This window comes from Aquarana catesbeiana, linkage group LG09 (genome assembly GCF_042186555.1).
Source record: "Aquarana catesbeiana isolate 2022-GZ linkage group LG09, ASM4218655v1, whole genome shotgun sequence".
Classification (NCBI taxonomy): domain Eukaryota; kingdom Metazoa; phylum Chordata; class Amphibia; order Anura; family Ranidae; genus Aquarana; species Aquarana catesbeiana.
Window position 1 is genome coordinate 298,085,857 of NC_133332.1, and position 17,062 is coordinate 298,102,918.

General features: G+C 41.2%; 1 protein-coding gene across 3 annotated transcripts in view; it reads right to left on the minus strand.

The window, feature by feature from the left end:
• FUBP3 (far upstream element binding protein 3) overlaps positions 1 to 17,062 on the minus strand; it is a 136,674-nt gene that overhangs the window by 50,948 nt on the left and 68,664 nt on the right. For all 3 annotated transcript variants that reach the window (XM_073600482.1, XM_073600480.1, XM_073600481.1), the window contains one exon: positions 5,163 to 5,267. In XM_073600482.1, the coding sequence (XP_073456583.1) occupies positions 5,163 to 5,267 (105 nt within the window). The remainder of the gene's footprint in view (positions 1 to 5,162; positions 5,268 to 17,062) is intronic.

A 17,062-nucleotide genomic window follows, 5' to 3' on the forward strand; every position in this document is an offset into this window, starting at 1 on the left:
ATTCATCTTGAAATTGCACAAAGATGTTTTAACATGATAAATACATGCTGCATCAACACACTGTATTGATGCACGTGTGAATAAGCTCTTAATGGATTCCAAGAAAAGGCGTTTTTTTTTTTTTTTTTTAAAGCCTCATAATCACCCTTCATTGGCTGCCATGAATATTACAATAGGCACTAGAGCTGCATGATTCTGGACAAAATGAGAATCATGATTTTGTTGTTTAGAATAAAAAGATCACGATTCTCGCAACGTAAAATCTTTCACATTATACAAAAAAACAAACAAACATTGGGCTAACTTTGCCGTTTAGTTTCTTCTTTTTAATTCATTAAAGTAATTTTTTCCAAAAAAAATTGCATTTGAAAGACCGCTGCGCAAATACAGTGTGACATAAAATATTGCAACAATCACCATATAATTCTCTAGGGTCTCTACTAGGGTTTCAAGTAATTTTCTAGCAAAAAAAAAAATGATTTTACTTTGAAACCAACAAATGTCATAAAAAGGTTTAGTGTTTAAGCGGTTTAACTTTCCTCATTTACATACAAAGTCTATTCCTTTGACAAATTGTTACATTGTCTTTACTTAAGTTCCACTGCTAAAGAATGTTGTGATTCTTGGCAGACTGCCCGTTTTTTTTCTTCCTTTCTTTTGACGGCTGTGGCTTCAGAAGAGCAGACAGAATTCTTTGCATATTAAGAATTGTGAAACACTTAAGATCGCAACAGAGAGAAAAAAAAAAAAAAAATCACGATAACGATTCTTGACGATTAATCCTGCATCTCTAATGGGCACCACGCAGTGATGTTACACCCAGGAGCCATAGTGCTGTGTTCAGAAAAAGCCGGCCGGCATGCAAACAAACGGAGCCCGTTCACTCCGAAAGCGTGGTGACGTCAGTGCGTACCTTCCCAGACGCGTTTCGTCATCATGTGACGTTGTCTGGCTCCGTTTGTTTGCATGCCGGCCGGCTTTTTCGTATATGCAACCTTGCTAACCTAAATGTAAGTGTCTACATGTTTTTTAAATAAATATCTGGAGGATTTTATACTATGGCAAGTTTTTCTTCCTTCTGAGTTATCCGGGTTTCCCGTGCTAAATGGTGATACGTGGACAACACAAGTGAGCCTGGAGATTTAAACCCCCCCCATAGGAACACCGGGAGCGCCAGCAAGCTAAAAGGCCTGGGCTGGGCTAAAGCCACTTGCTCTTTTATGCTTGCCATCTGGTAAGCAGGCTCAACTACTATACGGTGGATTGTCACTACTGCTTAGAAGTGCACAGTGGTGGTGGTTCTACTCTGAAAAGGATTTGAAAAATCCCCTTTTATTAATATCTGCATAGACTATTATTTAACTCCTAGCGCAGCTTTTTACAGGACCTCACATGTGTGGTTTGAACACTGTTTTCATATACGGGCGCTACTCATGTATGCGTTTGCTTCTGCACGTGAGCTCGTCGGGAAAAATAGCGCCGCTTTGCCCGGGGCGGCTCAGTGTGAAAGGGGTCTAACATCCGTTAGTACAGCAGCTCCAACCTGAGCGGTCAGGTTTTTTTTCTAGTGGTGTGTAGAAGGCTTAAGGGACACAGGATCGAGACCACTGGGTTAAACTGCTGCCTACGGAAGAAATGGACACTGGCAAACATAAAAAGCACTCAACATGGTATAACCCTTCAACTCTCCACTCTACTCCCATAATGCTTAAAAAGGAAGTAAACTTTAAGTTTTATCTATAGGTAAGGTAAATACCTCCTAAACATGTACCGTTTAGGAGATATTTACTGTACATGCAGCCAGTGAAATCATTGAACGGCCGCCCATGTCGTTTCTTCAGAGCCCTGTGCTGTGACCAGTGGCTCCAGCGCGCATGTGCGGGAGTGACGTTACCTCAGCTCCAGCCAGTCACAGAGCCAGAGTCCACAAACTCGGAAGGAAGACCGAGTGAAGATGGACATCGCCTTCAGTGAGGCCATGAAAGGCTTGGTTTTTGATGCAAGTTTCACATAATGTGCTAGTATGCGATGCATACTAGCACATTATGCCTTTGCCTTGCAGGTAAGAAAAAAAATCTCCTACTGTCACACTACACTGGCCAAGATTTGTGAGAGGTCGATTATTAGATTGTTTTCTCAAGATCAGTAATGGCCACAGAGGAATTGAAATTAGTCCAGGCCCTGCAGAACCAACCAAATTTTGATTCATCGAAGGCCAGCTTTATTGAACTTTAAATAAAAGGATTTTATGGTAAATCAAAATTTTTGTTTTTTTAATTGTTCATTTGGGGACACAGGGTCAGAAGGAAATCTGAGATAACTTCCAAAAGAAGTAAAACTGGAGGGTAAAATACGAAAGCAAAGCGCTAAGAAGCCCTGAAAATAACCACGTAAAACTGGGGCTGCGCGCAGCTCAAAGAGCTGTTTAACCACTTGCCATCTGTCATATAGCAGAATGACGGCGGCAAAGTAGTTGTGATATCCTGACCGGACATCATATGACGTGCCCAGGACAATACAGTCGGCGCATGCACGCTTAGCGATCGGAGGTGCTGTGTGTCACTCTGACACACCGCAACTCCAATCGTGGTATGAAGCTTCTGACAGAGGCTTCTTACCACATGATCAGCTGTGACCAATCACAGCTGATCATCACGTGAACCAGGAAGTGTCGGTAAATGGCTTTCCTTGGTTCACAGTGACAGGGAGAGCCTGTGCCAATAATCAGCACATTGATTATCAGCACAGCCACCATCAAAAGGTGCCCATCAGCTGCCAATCAGTTTCCAACACCTGCCAGCTTTTCCCCATAATAAACGCTTGTCAGTGCCCACAACAGTGCCAATCAGTGCACAAAAAAGTGCCACTCAGTAATGACTGTCAGTAGCTCCTCACCAGTGCCCCCTAACCAGAGCCCATCAGTTTTTTCTTATAATTGTTGGTCTTTTTTTTATAGCGCAAAAATTAAAAACCGCAGGGGTGATAAAATACCACCATAAGAAAGCTCTATTTGTGGGAAGAAAATGATAATTTAGTTTGGGTACAGTGTTTCATGGCTGCGTAATTGTCAAAGAGCGACAGCGCTGAAAGCGAAAAATTGTTTTGGGCAGGAAGGAAGGAAAGTGCCTGGTATGGAAGTGGTTAAAAGGACCTTATGTGAACACATCAGGTGGCAGCCTTATGACTTTGGGAAACAGACGCTGGGTGATAAAACGCCCAAGAAGCACTTACTGATCGAGTGGCATGTGCCTTGACAGAAAAAGGTGGACCTTTTTATCTCAAGCCTATAGATTTGAATGATGAGCTGCCCAAAAAAAGTGGAATGAGACGCAGGCTGCCTAATACTAAGATCCTCAGGTACAACAAAGACTCCATCGAGCCTGGAAGATAACATGGCCAAGAAAAACTCAAAAAATTTGTACTACATCCAAACTATGGAGGGAGTAGGACAGATAAATGGAAGCACAATGCAATGACCTGGAAAAGTGAAAAGGGGACACCTCCTTGAAGGGAAGAGAGACTCTAGGCTAAGGGTTTAACACATCCTCAATCGGTCACAGGAGTAGAATTATGGGTGTGGCTGAACTAAGGTAACAATGGGAGGGACTAAAAAAAGGGTTATCATTAAATAAAACTTATGCCTACCTTGCCCTGGGCCAAAAGTAACGCATAGAGTGCAGGAGTCATGAGTAAGAAACACACAGAGTGCAGAAGTGCAGTAGTGTAGTTTTGGACACCACAGGTTACATACGAAACTCATATAGTGCATTATATTATGCTATTTTATAAGCCTTTCCTACTGCACAGCAAAATTTAGTTAAAACAAATCATGAAATAGGCTGGACACGTCAGAACACAGATGTACAGGCTAATAAATACCGAAATACTGCCAGTCCTGTAGGTTCCTGCTGTGTGACACAGAGGGACAGACCAGAGAGCCAGGATCGGCTATAGAAAACCAGACTAGTGAACAGGAGGCAGAACATGGGGCATGCCCCAAGGTTTGGCTAATGGATATGACAGCAACGGCAGTTGCAGGGTAGGGTCTGCGGGAAGAAATAGTAAAGCTGGAAGGTACACACCAAAGCAAAGCGCTAAGAGCCTCTAGCTGTTACTCATCGGTTCTTCTTTACCTCACTAAGGGTTGTGCCGTGGGAGTCATCTTGACTGGGCACACTTCTAGGAAGAGCAGCTACAGTACTAAACGGTCTCCATTTAAAGAAAATTTGTCTATTGACTGATGGATGCCAAACACTTTGAGATTGCTTTGTATCCATTTCCAGCCTTATGCAGATCAAATACTCTTGACCTTATTTCTTCAGAGAGCTCCTTTTTTGTGAGGCGTGGTTCATATCAGCTGATGATTCTTATAAAACTGCATTCTTAAAATGTTTTAGTGTCTTATCAAACAAAGTAGCTCTAGACCACACTTTCAAACTTATTTCATTAATTTGCCTCCAGATAAGTAGTCCATGGGTTCACTTCCCTTTAACTCCAGCACTTTGAAGGTTTAATGACTTAGATGATTAGATCACATTTTATGTCAAATTACTGCAGAAAACCAGTTAATTCCAAGGAATTCATATACATACATTTTATTGCCACTATACGTCTCATCTCACGTCCATTTAATAACATTATACTAATATGTCCTTACCAATGTTTCTTTTCAACATCTCCGTTAGTTTCAAGTGGTAACACAAAAACTTCACATGCTCACAATGTCTCCATTCCTCCCTGGTAACTTATTCACATACCAGGACTTCTCTTGTGCTGCTGCTTCTCTCTGTACCTCCATTCCACATGATGTCAAAAAATCATTAACCTCCAGACATCTCTTACAACTACTACTTCTACAGCACAAGTACTATCATCAAACTCCCAAATATCTATATTGCTACATACAGACTGCAAGGTGGATTGGTAGGATTTTTATAGTATTTAACTTTGTCCAAAAAGCCGTCATAGTAAATGGAATCCGTAAGCCCAAAACTTTTTTTTCAGTGTTTGGTAGATAATGGAAGTTATATGAATAAAAGTTATGTAGTCACATTAAACACACCTGGTTAAGTCCAATATCAGAATTCCCAAAGTGACAAGAAAAAGGTAAATTGTAGCACTGAAGATAAAAGTACAAGTAGTGTGTTTGCACTTCTACTTACCTCTACGCTTCCTCCTCCCATCCTGCTGCTGAAGTCATTGCGTAAACCTCTGAAATCAGCCTGGTCCTTTTCTCTAATGATCTCTAGTACCAACTCTCTTGCTTGCTAAAAAAAAATAAAGTCAGTAACTTACATTTAAAAATTAAAGGAGGTTCACCGAGTCATATTATGTACACAAAGTCATTAAAGGTAAAGAGTCAGTAGGGGTTATTTACAAAAGGCAAATCCACTTTGCTTTACAAGTGCAAACTACAAGTTCAAAGTGCACTTGAAATTGCACTGAAAGTGCACTTGAAATTGCACTGAAAGTGCACTTGGAAGCGCAATAGCTTTAAATCTGAGTAGGTAGCACTCTCGCCTAGCAGTAAAAAGGGTCGCTGGTTCGAATCCCAACCACGACACTTCCTGCCTGGAGTTTGCATGTTCTCCCTGTGCGGGTTTCTTCTGGATACTCCGGTTTCCTCCCACACTTCAAAGACATGGTGGTAGGTTAATTGGCTTATGTCCAAAATTGTCCCTAGTATATGAATGTGAGTTAGGGACCTTGGATTGTGGGCTCCTTGAGGGTAGGGACCGATGCGAGTGTGCGATGTATGTTTGGAGCGCTGCGTAAATTGACGGCGCTATATGGGTACCTTAAATAAATAGGGTAGATCTGAAATGAGGGGAAGCTCTGTTGATTTTATTATCTAATCATGTGCAAGCTAAAATGATGTTTTTTATTTTCCTTGCATGTCCCCCTCAGATGTACAGCAACTGCACTTCCAAGTGCACTTTCAGTGCAATTTCAAGTGCAGTTTGCACTTGAAGTGCAAAGTGGATTTGCCTTTAGTAAATAACCCCCAGTGACTCTAAACCTTATAGTTTGGTGTTTGGTAGAAGACGGAGGGCTAAGTCACCTGATGGTTTTCTTCATCTCTCAGGGATGCTAACGGCGAGATCTCGGCGCTGAGTTTCCGGCTTTGTACACCCGCTACGGCCATTAGGGCATTTATTTGCCAACAGTTTGAGACCCTTCTGGGATTATTCAGAAATCATTAACAAGAGTAGCTGATCTCCTCCTGAGCTGTGTGGACAAAAGCCCATCGGCACATGTCCTTATTAGGGCTCTTTCACACTACTAGGGTAGTGCGCCATGAACGTTTGCAATGCAATACCATTTATTTTGAATGGCATCCCAACACACATGAAAAAAGCATGAGCTGTAATGCACTGCATTCTAGTATGAATGTGTTCTTATGGGTTTCCCACTCTCCCCTTTGTCTCTTAGTTTAGATTAAAAGCAAAAAACAAAGGAGGTGAAACACAGATGAGTGGGAATGCTCAAAAGTTCCAGAGAAACAAAAACCGTAATTAAGAGCAGGGAGATCTCACTATTTAAGCACCCAAGACAAAAAAAATAATCAGGGGCTGACTTAGCTAGGCTCCACCTATAACCAAAAAAACTTCACTTTTGGGTGGCCTTATTTAAACAGTCCATTATAACAGAACATGGCCTTTAAAAAAAAAAAAATTAAATAAAAAAAAAAAGCAAAAAAGCTGATGATTTAAAAGCAGCGGGACAGTGAAGGCCTATATGTGCAGGGCTATTTATGAAATGATTATGTATATGGACCATCTATGAAACATTATCTTGATGTTACATGCAAAAAACATGCACTGCTGCATTACTTCACACATATGAAACATTCATAGTTATAGGTCAGGTTGAAAAAAAAAGGCACTAGTCCATCTAGTGCAGGAATCTCAAACTGGCGGCCCTCCAGATGTTGTGAAACTACAAGTCCCATCATGCAACCATGCTTGTAACTGTCAGCCTTGCAATGCTTCATGGGACTTTTAGTTTCCTAACAGCTGGAGGGCTGCCAGTTTGAGACCCCTGATCTAGTGCAATAAATTACAAAACCTCCATATACACTATCCTATGCCCACAGTTGATCCAGAGGAAAAAAAACAAAACAAATAAAGTATGATCCAATTCGCTCCAGTGGGGGAAAAAAATCCTTCCTGATCCCCAAGGAGGAATTCGAATATTTCCTGGATCAACTACCCCTGGTGTTAGGACCTCTAAAAATTTGTATCTAATTATATTATGTGCATTTAGGAACGCATCCAGCCCTTTAACACAATCTACTGAGATGGCCAGAGCTAGTTTTTGGGGGGAGTCTTCTACATTATCACAGCTCTTACTGTGAAGCAGCTTTTCCATATGCAAAGTTTAAATCTTCTTTTCCTCCAGACATAAAGAGTGCCTCCTTGTCCTTTGTAATGATCTGAAAGTGAATAACTCTACACTGAGTTTACTATATGGACCATTTATGTATATGAGCATGGTGATCATATCCCCCTTAATCTCTATTTCTTAACAGAAAAAATTGAGTTCCTCTAATCTTTCCTCATAGCTGAGCTCCTCCATGCTTCTTATCAGTTTGGTTGCCCTTTCTCCATGACTCAGGACTTGAGGACCCATGGATGTAAGCCAGGTGCATTTACCTTTATTTTGTCTAAAGGTTTCTGGACCATGTCAATTTTGAAGCATTGTAGATCATTTGGGATTATATCAATACTATACCCAATAAGGACATGAGCCTCCCTATATTCCTTTGTATACACAGGGCTGAATAAGGTATTTAATATATTTGCCTTCTCTTTGTCCTCAGTCACCAACTCCAAAAATATCTAGTAAAGAACCTACAGGTGCATCTCAAAAAATTAGAAAATCATCAAAAAGTTAATTTCAGTAATTCAGTTCTAAAAGAGAAACTCATTATATAGATATATTACACACAGAGTGATCTATTTCAAGCATTTTTTTCTTTTAATTTTGATGATTATGACTTACAGGTAGGGAAAACCCAGAATTCAGTATCTCAAAAAATTTGAATATTGTGAAAAAATTCAATATTGTAGACTCAGACCTTCCAGGCAAAATGGACGGAAGTACCATGGTTGACTTTGAACCTTATACTATCGATGCTTGCCTTAATATTTTGGAGTCCACATAGCTGTATTTAACCTCAATAGCTGGAGGATAGGCCAGTAATCCCATTCGTAAAGAGACATATGTATGTCAATGTGGGTGGACATTAAGTCTTTGATAGTGCGGACAAAACACGGTGGGAAAGGTTTTGCTTCTCCCACCCCCAATGATCTTGGTTTTCACGGTTTATCCCCGGCGAATAACAATCTGCAAAGAGATATTTGTATTCATATCTTTGTGCTACATAATACATCAGGGTTTCTCAACCAGGGTTCCGTGAAACCCTAAGTTTCCTCCAGAGGTTGCTAGGTGTTCCTTGAGTTCCCACTGTCACTCTTGATCTTTTTAGCCATCTGTAAGGGGATAATTCTTCCCAATGTCCACAAATGTAAGGAGTATTCTTCCCACTGACTATCACACTAATGGAAGGTTTCTCAACTAGGGTTCCTCCAAAAGTTGCTAGGGGTTCCTTGAGCAATGACCAATTTCTGCCTCTCAGATAAGTTCCCACTGTCACTCTTGATCTTTTTAGCTATCTGTAAGGGGGTAATTCTTCCCAATGACCACAAGTGTAAGGAGCATTCTTCCCACTGACTATCACACTAATGTATCATGAGTTGTAGATATAGTAACACTTAGTAGGGGTTCCCTGAGACTGGAAAGTTTTTGTTTTTTTAAGGGTTCCTCTGTGATTAAAAAGTAGAGAAATTGTGTAATACATGGATGCTAACATTGGCAAAGTTTTGATTCCCCTTCTACACGGTTGTTATTCTGATGTTCATTTGGGAGATTTTCTTGTGGGGATAGTTTTGTGCTGACAAGATAGTGAGACCTGTTCCTTCCAACAACCCCTGAGTGTGTCCTGATGAAGCAAAATAGCGAAACGCGTTAATGTACAGGGCTCACTACTGTCTATTTGGTGTCAACCTTTTGTTCACGCCATATATTTACGATCATTATGTATGTTTAATTTTTTTTTTGCCACGTCAGCAAGGTATTTTTCCGGGAGTCATCTTTCATTTATTTAAGATTCAAATTCATCCCATCATTTCGTCACATCATAGTGGCAAATTTTAATCTGCATTTTTACAAGACAAGTATAACACAAGCAAACATTTATTACACGTTTCCCACTTTAAACCCAACCCGAGACGCCCCCCTCCTTGTTGGAAAGAACAGGTCTCACTATCTTGTCAGCACAAAACTATCCCCACAAGAAAATCTCCCAAATGAACATCAGAGTATCAACCGTGTAGAAGGGGAATCAAAACTTTGCCAATGTTAGCATCCATGTATTACACACTTTCTCTACTTTTTAATCAGAGGAACCCTCGACCGTACCTCGCTTGTTTCCCCCCTCTCCCACACCAAACTCCTCTTGTCTACACCAGTATCTGCTCCCCTAAACCCTTTTTCACCACGAAACGAAGACCAGGTCTCTAAGCTAAATAGCCCATATCTCAGCGGCTCTTAGGGAGTCCTTAAACTCCACCCATGCCCTCCACTTCGAAGGCCGCCGTTTTTAACCCTTCGCTGAATCTTAGGTATTCTAAGCTATGAATATCGTTGATTTTGATAAACCAGTCCCTCATCGTGGGTCTTCCTTTCTTTTGCCAGTACCTTGGTATTAGACTTTTGGCCGCAACTGTAAGATATGGTAGTAGCGTTTTCAGATAAGTTTTTGTGGGCATTTCGCTCTTATGGAATAGACATACCCAAGGGTCGTCAGGTATGTTAATGCTGGTGATATCTTTAATGAATCCTCTCACTTCCCTCCAGAATATCTTGATTTCCGGACAGAACCACCAAATATAGGCCATTGACCCTAGTCACTTGCAACCCCTCCAGCAAGATTGTGAAGTTTCCTTCTGGTATTTATGTGTACGATCAGGGGTCATGTACATTCTGGCCAGACACTTAAAGTTTGACTCCAATATTTTACAATTAACCGGGGTAGCGGTTGCTCTCCTCAGTATCAGCCACACTTCTGGGTCTGTAAGCTTCCTTTCCAGTTCCTTCTCCCATTTCCCAATGAAAGCCGAGACTTCTATGTTCCCCAGCCCTATTAAAGCTTTATAGATCTTAGAGAACCCCCCCCCTCCTGTTTTTATCAATACAGATTTTCTCTAGTGGGAGTAGGTTGTCTGCTGATCTAATTGGCTTCGGGAGTGAGTCTATAAAGTGGCTCAATTGGTTGTACCTCCAAGTATTAATGACTAACAGATTTTTCCTGTCTTTGAGCTCCTGGAATGTGCATATTTTATCCTGGCACATTACATCTTTTAGTTGGGCGTTTTCCTCCAATATCCACTTGCCAAACCACTCCTCTTTCCCTGGTGCAAAGTAATCTGAATCCTTAAGTGGAATTAGAGATGAGTTAAACCCCCAGTGCTCCCTTTTGTGCAATGTGTCCCAAATGTTGAGTGCGTGTCTTGTGATATCTTGTGTTTCAATTCTACATTTTCTTAAGTGAGGTGGAATCCATAATATTTTATTCAGTTTAGTTTCACCAATTTTATTTTCCATTTTTACCCAGTGTTTTTCTAAATTATTTTTAACCCAGTCTATTACCCTTGCCAGGGCTATAGCCTCGTAATACTTAAGAATATCTGGTGCCCCCCGTGCCCTTAGCTTTTGTCAATTGTGTAAATTTCAAGCGAGGCGTTTTTCCTCTCCAAATAAATCTTAAAAACATTGTGTGTAAACTTCTAAGGTATGTTTGTGGGAGCGTTATTGGAAGCATCTGCATTTTGTATGTAATTTAAGGCAGTATTACCATTTTATATATATTTATTCTCCCTGCCCAGGATAGCTGTCTGTATGAGATTCTATTTAGTTCTTGCTTTATCTCGTTGAGAAGGGGCATACAGTTTGCCTAGAAAAGTATTGATGTAGTGATTTTGACCTCTAAATAATTTAATTCTTTTTTCCCCCACAAAAAGGGGAAGTGTTTTTGGTATGAGTAGTCTCTAGTTTTACTAATGTTAATGTCCAGTGTTTCCGATTTGGTCGGGTTAACTTTAAAGTTGGATAGCTTCCCGTATTCTGATAAAGCAGACATAATATTCAGGAGGGAAATCCTCGGGCGTGTTACATAAAGCAAGATATCATCCGCAAAGGCAGCTAGTTTATACTCATCTTTACCAATCGTTACCCCACTGATGTCCAGGTTCTGCCTGATCTTAGAGAGAAGGGGTTCAAGGGCTAACACAAACAACAGCGGGGTGAGTGGGCAACGCTGTCTTGTGCCATTGTATATTTCAAAAGGCTCCGACAGGACCCCATTTATCCTCACTCTCGCTGAAGGTCTGGAATATAGTGTCCCATCCATCTACAGTCCCTATCCCCGAGGCCGATCTCCTCCAGTGTACCCATCATGAAGTCCCAGTCTACTCTGTCAAACGCTTTTTCAGCGTCTATTGACAGAAATAGACCCGGGGCTCCACTCTTTTTGATTTTCTGTACTGCCAAGAGGGTTTTAATACTATTATAACGTCCCTCCCTTCCCGATATAAACCCGACCTGGTCTGGATGTATGATCTTGTTTATTATTTGTTTCAATCTTTCCGCGATCACTTTTGCGAATAATTTCGTATCCACATTTAGGAGCGAGATGGGTCTGTAGCTGGAGCATAGTGTACAATCTTTATCTTCTTTAAGGATAATGGCTATATTAGCTACCAATGCTTCTCTCCTCATTTCCCCTTTATCCCCAATATCATTCATGTAAGAGCACATTTTGGGTATTAAATAATCCTGATATTTTTCTATAGTACAGTACCGTCAGCCCATCAGGACCTGGACTTTTACCTACAGGCATTTCCTTGAGTGCCTTTCTTACTTCGTCCTCGGTTATGGGGGCCTCTAAGGAGGTTTGTTCCCTTTCAGTTATTTTAACCATTCCAATATCTTTTAAATAGTTTTTCATTTTCACTCGTTTCTTTTTCCTCTCCTCCAGAGTATCATTTTTATTTATAGGATACCTATAACCCCCCATAATATTCCTGGAAAGTTGTTGCAATATCTGTATCTTTATAACTGATCTCCCCTGTGTAGTTTTTATTTTGTCAATATAGTTATTGTTTTTCTTTTTACTTAAGGCCTTTGCCAGGAATTTACCAGGTCTATTACCGCCTAGGTATCTTTCTTTTTTCACGAGGTTGTATAACTTTCGGTTTTCTTGTTCAATTAGCTCCCACATAGCCTCTCGTCTCCTATATAGGCCCACCAGTATCTCTCCATCCCCTGTTAACTTATGTTGTTGTTCTAGGTCATAGATTTCTTTTTGTAGGACTAGTTTGTCCTTCACCTGTCTTCTTTTTTTTTTCTGAGCCCACCATCATTAAGATACCTCTGATATATGCTTTGTGAGCCTCCCAAACTATAGCTTCAGATGTCTCGCCCGACACGTTTGTTTTAAAGTAGAATTCCAGTTCTCCTTTAATTCGCTTGTCTGTTTCTCTATCGTGGAGGAGGTCTTCGTTTGATCTCCAATTGTTGCGCAAATTTTTACGTTTACCTATTTTCAACTGTAAACTCACAGGCGCGTGGTCAGAAAACGTCATTGAGCCTATGTTTGTGCCCTCCACCTCCTCGAGGAGCCAATGCTCCAATAGAAAAAAAGTCTAGTCTAGAGTATGTTGCATGTACGGGGGAGTAGAAAAGTATAGTCTCTTACATTAAAGTGTTGCAGCCTCCATACCCCTCCAGTCCCCCGGGCACGCGACATACTATCTTTCCCTGGCTCAAGACACAGATTGAAATCTCCTGCTATGATGCCCCCCCCCTTCTTAAAAGCCTCAAACTTTGAGAGGATTCCCAGTAGGTACCTGCTAGGGTTGTTGTTCGGGCCATACACGTTTGCTAATGAGCAATCTAACCCGTTAAGTTTACCTTTTAAGAACAGAAACCGTCCCTCTGGGTCAGTCATTCTCTACTCTAGCGTTAACCTAACTTCCTTTGCGAAACCAATCGCAACTCCTTTTGCTCCCCTGGTTGGGGAATCCACGTCGGGTAGTCTCTGGAAAGAATTCTCTGGCTCTTGCCTAGAAAAAGGTGCGTCTCCTGTAACAGAACCACCTCTGCTTTAAGAGATTTCAATTCGCCCACTATGTTCGCACATTTTATGGGGGAATTGAGACCCCTTACATTGTATTACATTATGTTTAACCCAGACATCTTGTTTTTTTGTGTAATGAGGAAGGCTTTGCTTATCCTTACTAAACTAGGGAGTGGGAAGCACTGAGGTAAATACAAGTTAATTTTAAAGCTGTTATGAAGTGGATTTAACAGGCCTCCAAAGATTTGATCAATTTTTTCTTGTAGGTTCTCTTTTTCACCATGTGTCTCTGGAAGGCCTCTAATCCGTAGATTTTTCCTTCTATTACGGTTCTCCTGGTCTTCCAGTCTGTACAGTAAATTTCTCTGTTCTCGCTGAATCTCTTCCATCTGGTGTTTGGGACCTTTTATCTCAGCCCCTTGTCTATCCATCGTTGTTTCCACATCTTCTACTCTTTTTAGGATGTAGCTCATATCTCCACGCACTGTTTCAATTTCTCCTTTTATCGAAGTTTCCAACCTTGCAAACATTTCTGCCATTTCGATCTTTGTTGGGAGTTGTTTTTTTTTGCTGGGGTTCCATTAATGCTTCTTCTATTATCTCAGTGCTTGCGATGTGGGTATCGATCTCAGCCAGCTGTCTTCTCGTACTAATTTTGGGTGGGCACTCTGGTGTTTTACTTTTAGACCCGGTTGCCTTTCCCGGGCTTTCTTTGCCGCTATCATGGACCATGTATTTTCTAATGGTGCCCAGGCTTACACTTGTTCTAGTAGGGTTAGATGTGGCCCCCCCTTCCCTGATTTCCCCCTCTTTTTTTTTTCCTATCTACTATAATTCGGATAGAGACCTGATTTCACAAGGTTGTTCAGGGTTGTCCAAGGTTGTACACCACTAATTACTCCCTTCTACCCACTCTCCTTCCGAAACCATCAGGGACAGGATCTCCCCTGTTAAACCCTGCTCTAGGAGAGCTTATTGAGTGTATAGTGGGTAGACAAACCACTGGGGGGGTCCCCGGTTAAGATAGGGGGTCATGCTTATTAGCCTCTTGGCGGACTATACAAATGCCATTGGCTGTGTAGATTGTATGATATTAAAGGAGCTCTATAGGAAAAGTCCGAGAAGACCCGATAAGATCCCTCTTTAATAGGCCATTTGAGCTCAGGAACACCGATCTTATACATATAGTTTGCACCCAAATTACTCAATGGTCTATTCAGGTCTATTCAGGGGTCAAAAGCTGCGATCACACTGTCCATTCTGTCTACACAATTGATTTTAAAGCCGCGCTGCAGACTCCAAGAGCTACTTCCCACTGTGGATAAGGATAAGGGCTTATCTGCTCTGATGTAGATCACAGCATCAGCCTCGAGAGAGTGTCGGTGTGCCCGTCGAGGGCTTGATTCAGCGTGTCTCCCTTGCAGCTGAGACAGATGCTCACTTCACTTGCTCCGAACATGCCCAGAGAATGCCGGACTTCGGTCAGGGATGTCCGGGGTGGGGGGGTGGAGTGGCGCCAGGCATCCCAGGATTAGCGTCGGACCCAACTAGACGCCCACATCCGGCTCCTCCCTCCTAGTCCCCTTCTTCTGATTTGTATGTTTTTTTAAACTTCTCTGTACTTGACTTGTTTGTAATGATTTGCTGAATAAAATTTAATTTTATTATACTTTCGTCCATTTTGCCTGGAAAGTCCGATTTAGAGCGGTTTGGCACCTCATTTTTTCCTCTAAATTTAACCCCATACGGATATGGCCATAGGAGTGTTCCAATTTTTTGTAGACTCCTGGTGTCACACTCTAATCAGCTAATTAACTCCAAGCATATTAATGGAAGGTTGAGTGGAAGGAAAAAAAAAAAAGAAAAAAAAGTGGTAGAAAAAATGTTCACAAGCAAAAGGGCTAACCGCAGCCTTGAGAGGATTGTGAATCAAACGCCATTCAAGAATTTGGGGAAGATTAACAAGGAGTGGACTATGGCTGGTGTCCGTGCTTCAAGAGCCACCACACAGACATATCCATCCAGGATATGTAGCAATTCCTTGTGTCAAGCCAATCCTGAACCAGAGACAACATCAGAAGCATCTTACCTGGGCTAAGAAAAAAGGACTGGACTAATGCTCAGTGATCCAAAGTCCTCTTTTTGGAGGAAAGTAAATTTAATTTGGAAATCAAGGTACCAGAGTCTGGAGAGGCACAGAATCCAAGTTTCATGAGGTCAAGTGTGAAGTTTCCAGTCAGTGATGATGATTTTGGGAGCCATGTCATCTGCTGGTGTTGGTCCACTGTGTTTTATCAAATCCAAAGTCAGTGCAGCCCTCTACCAGGAAATTCTAGAGCACTTCATGCTTCCCTCTGCTGACCAGCTTTATGGAGATGTTGATTTTATTTTCCAGCACGACTTTGCACCTGCCCACATTGCTAAAAGTACCGATACCTGGTTTAATGATTGCAGTATCACTGTGCTTGATTGGCCAGCAAACTCACCTGACCTAAACCCCATAGAGAATCTGTGGGGTATTGTCAAGAGGAAGATGATAAGATACCAGACCCAACAATGCAGATGAGCTGAAGGCCACTATCCAAGTAACCTGGGCTTCCATAATACTTCAGCAGTGCCAAAGGCTGATCACCTCCATGCCACGCTGCATTGATGCAGTAATTCATGCATACATGGACTTACTCTTTTCAGTAAGCCAAAATTTCTGTATTAAAAAATCTTTTTTTTTTTTTAATCGGTCTTATGTAATATTTACATTTTCTGAGATACTGAATTTTGGGTTTTCACCAGCTGTAAGCCATAAACATCAAAATTAAAAGAAAAAAAATGCATGAAATAGAACAATGTGTGTAATGAATCTATATAATATACGAGTTTCACTTTTTGAATTGAATTACTGAAATAAATTTACTTTTTGATGATCTTCTAATTTTTTGAGATGCACCTGCTCAAACCTGACCTTTTTGTTAACAAATTGGAAGAATGCATTGGGGTCCTGTCCTATTCTCTTTTGCAACCTGTGAATCATTTTCAGTTTTTGCAGCCTTAATTATCTTTTTTACATGTTCTGTTATAGTCTTTGTAACTTAAATGGTTATAGTTTTCCTAAGGCCCTGGCATACACTAAATAGTGGCTCACTATCATCAACAAGAAAGGTCTACGGAACATTGGCTTCTTTTCGTTCCTCATTAGCCCTGCCTTGGTGGTCATCTATGGTGTAGGCATGCATCAGCATTCATGCAGGCTAAGGCATGTGTTCTTATACAGAGCATGTGCATACCATTTTACTTAAATCACAACTTCACCCCAAAACTAAAGACTACTTCTGCGAGTTCATATCACTGTCTGTGACCCTGTTGGAGAACTTCACTTCCTGTCACTGTGATAGCTGAATAAAAAACTGAGTTAAGCGATTGTTACTGGGGGAAAAAAGACAGTAAAAACACGACAAAGGTCCTAATCCTTCCATTATTTTCACCCCCACCCTCTCTCCTTTCCCATCACTTCCTATCCCAGCAAGACAATGGAGACAGGTAATGGAAAGAAAAGATAGGGGTTCTAATCCTTTCGTACCATCCTAAACTTAACTCTCTCAAAAGTGGGATTTTTTTTTTTAAACTTTATCCTGCTAGCATTAGTAAATAGACAGGAAGGTATATTATATTTACTTGTTTTAAACTTTTTAAAATTACATTTCTTCAGTTACTGCCTGGTTTCTGGCCTAGGCAAATGAGGTCATAGAGCCCAGGAGTCTTCAAGAGCTGAGGAGAGGAGGGGCTTTTCTCAGCTAAGCACACCCTCCTGCCTGCATGCTTGAGCTAAGGGCAGATAGATTCCAGGAAGTAAATGCTATATGAATC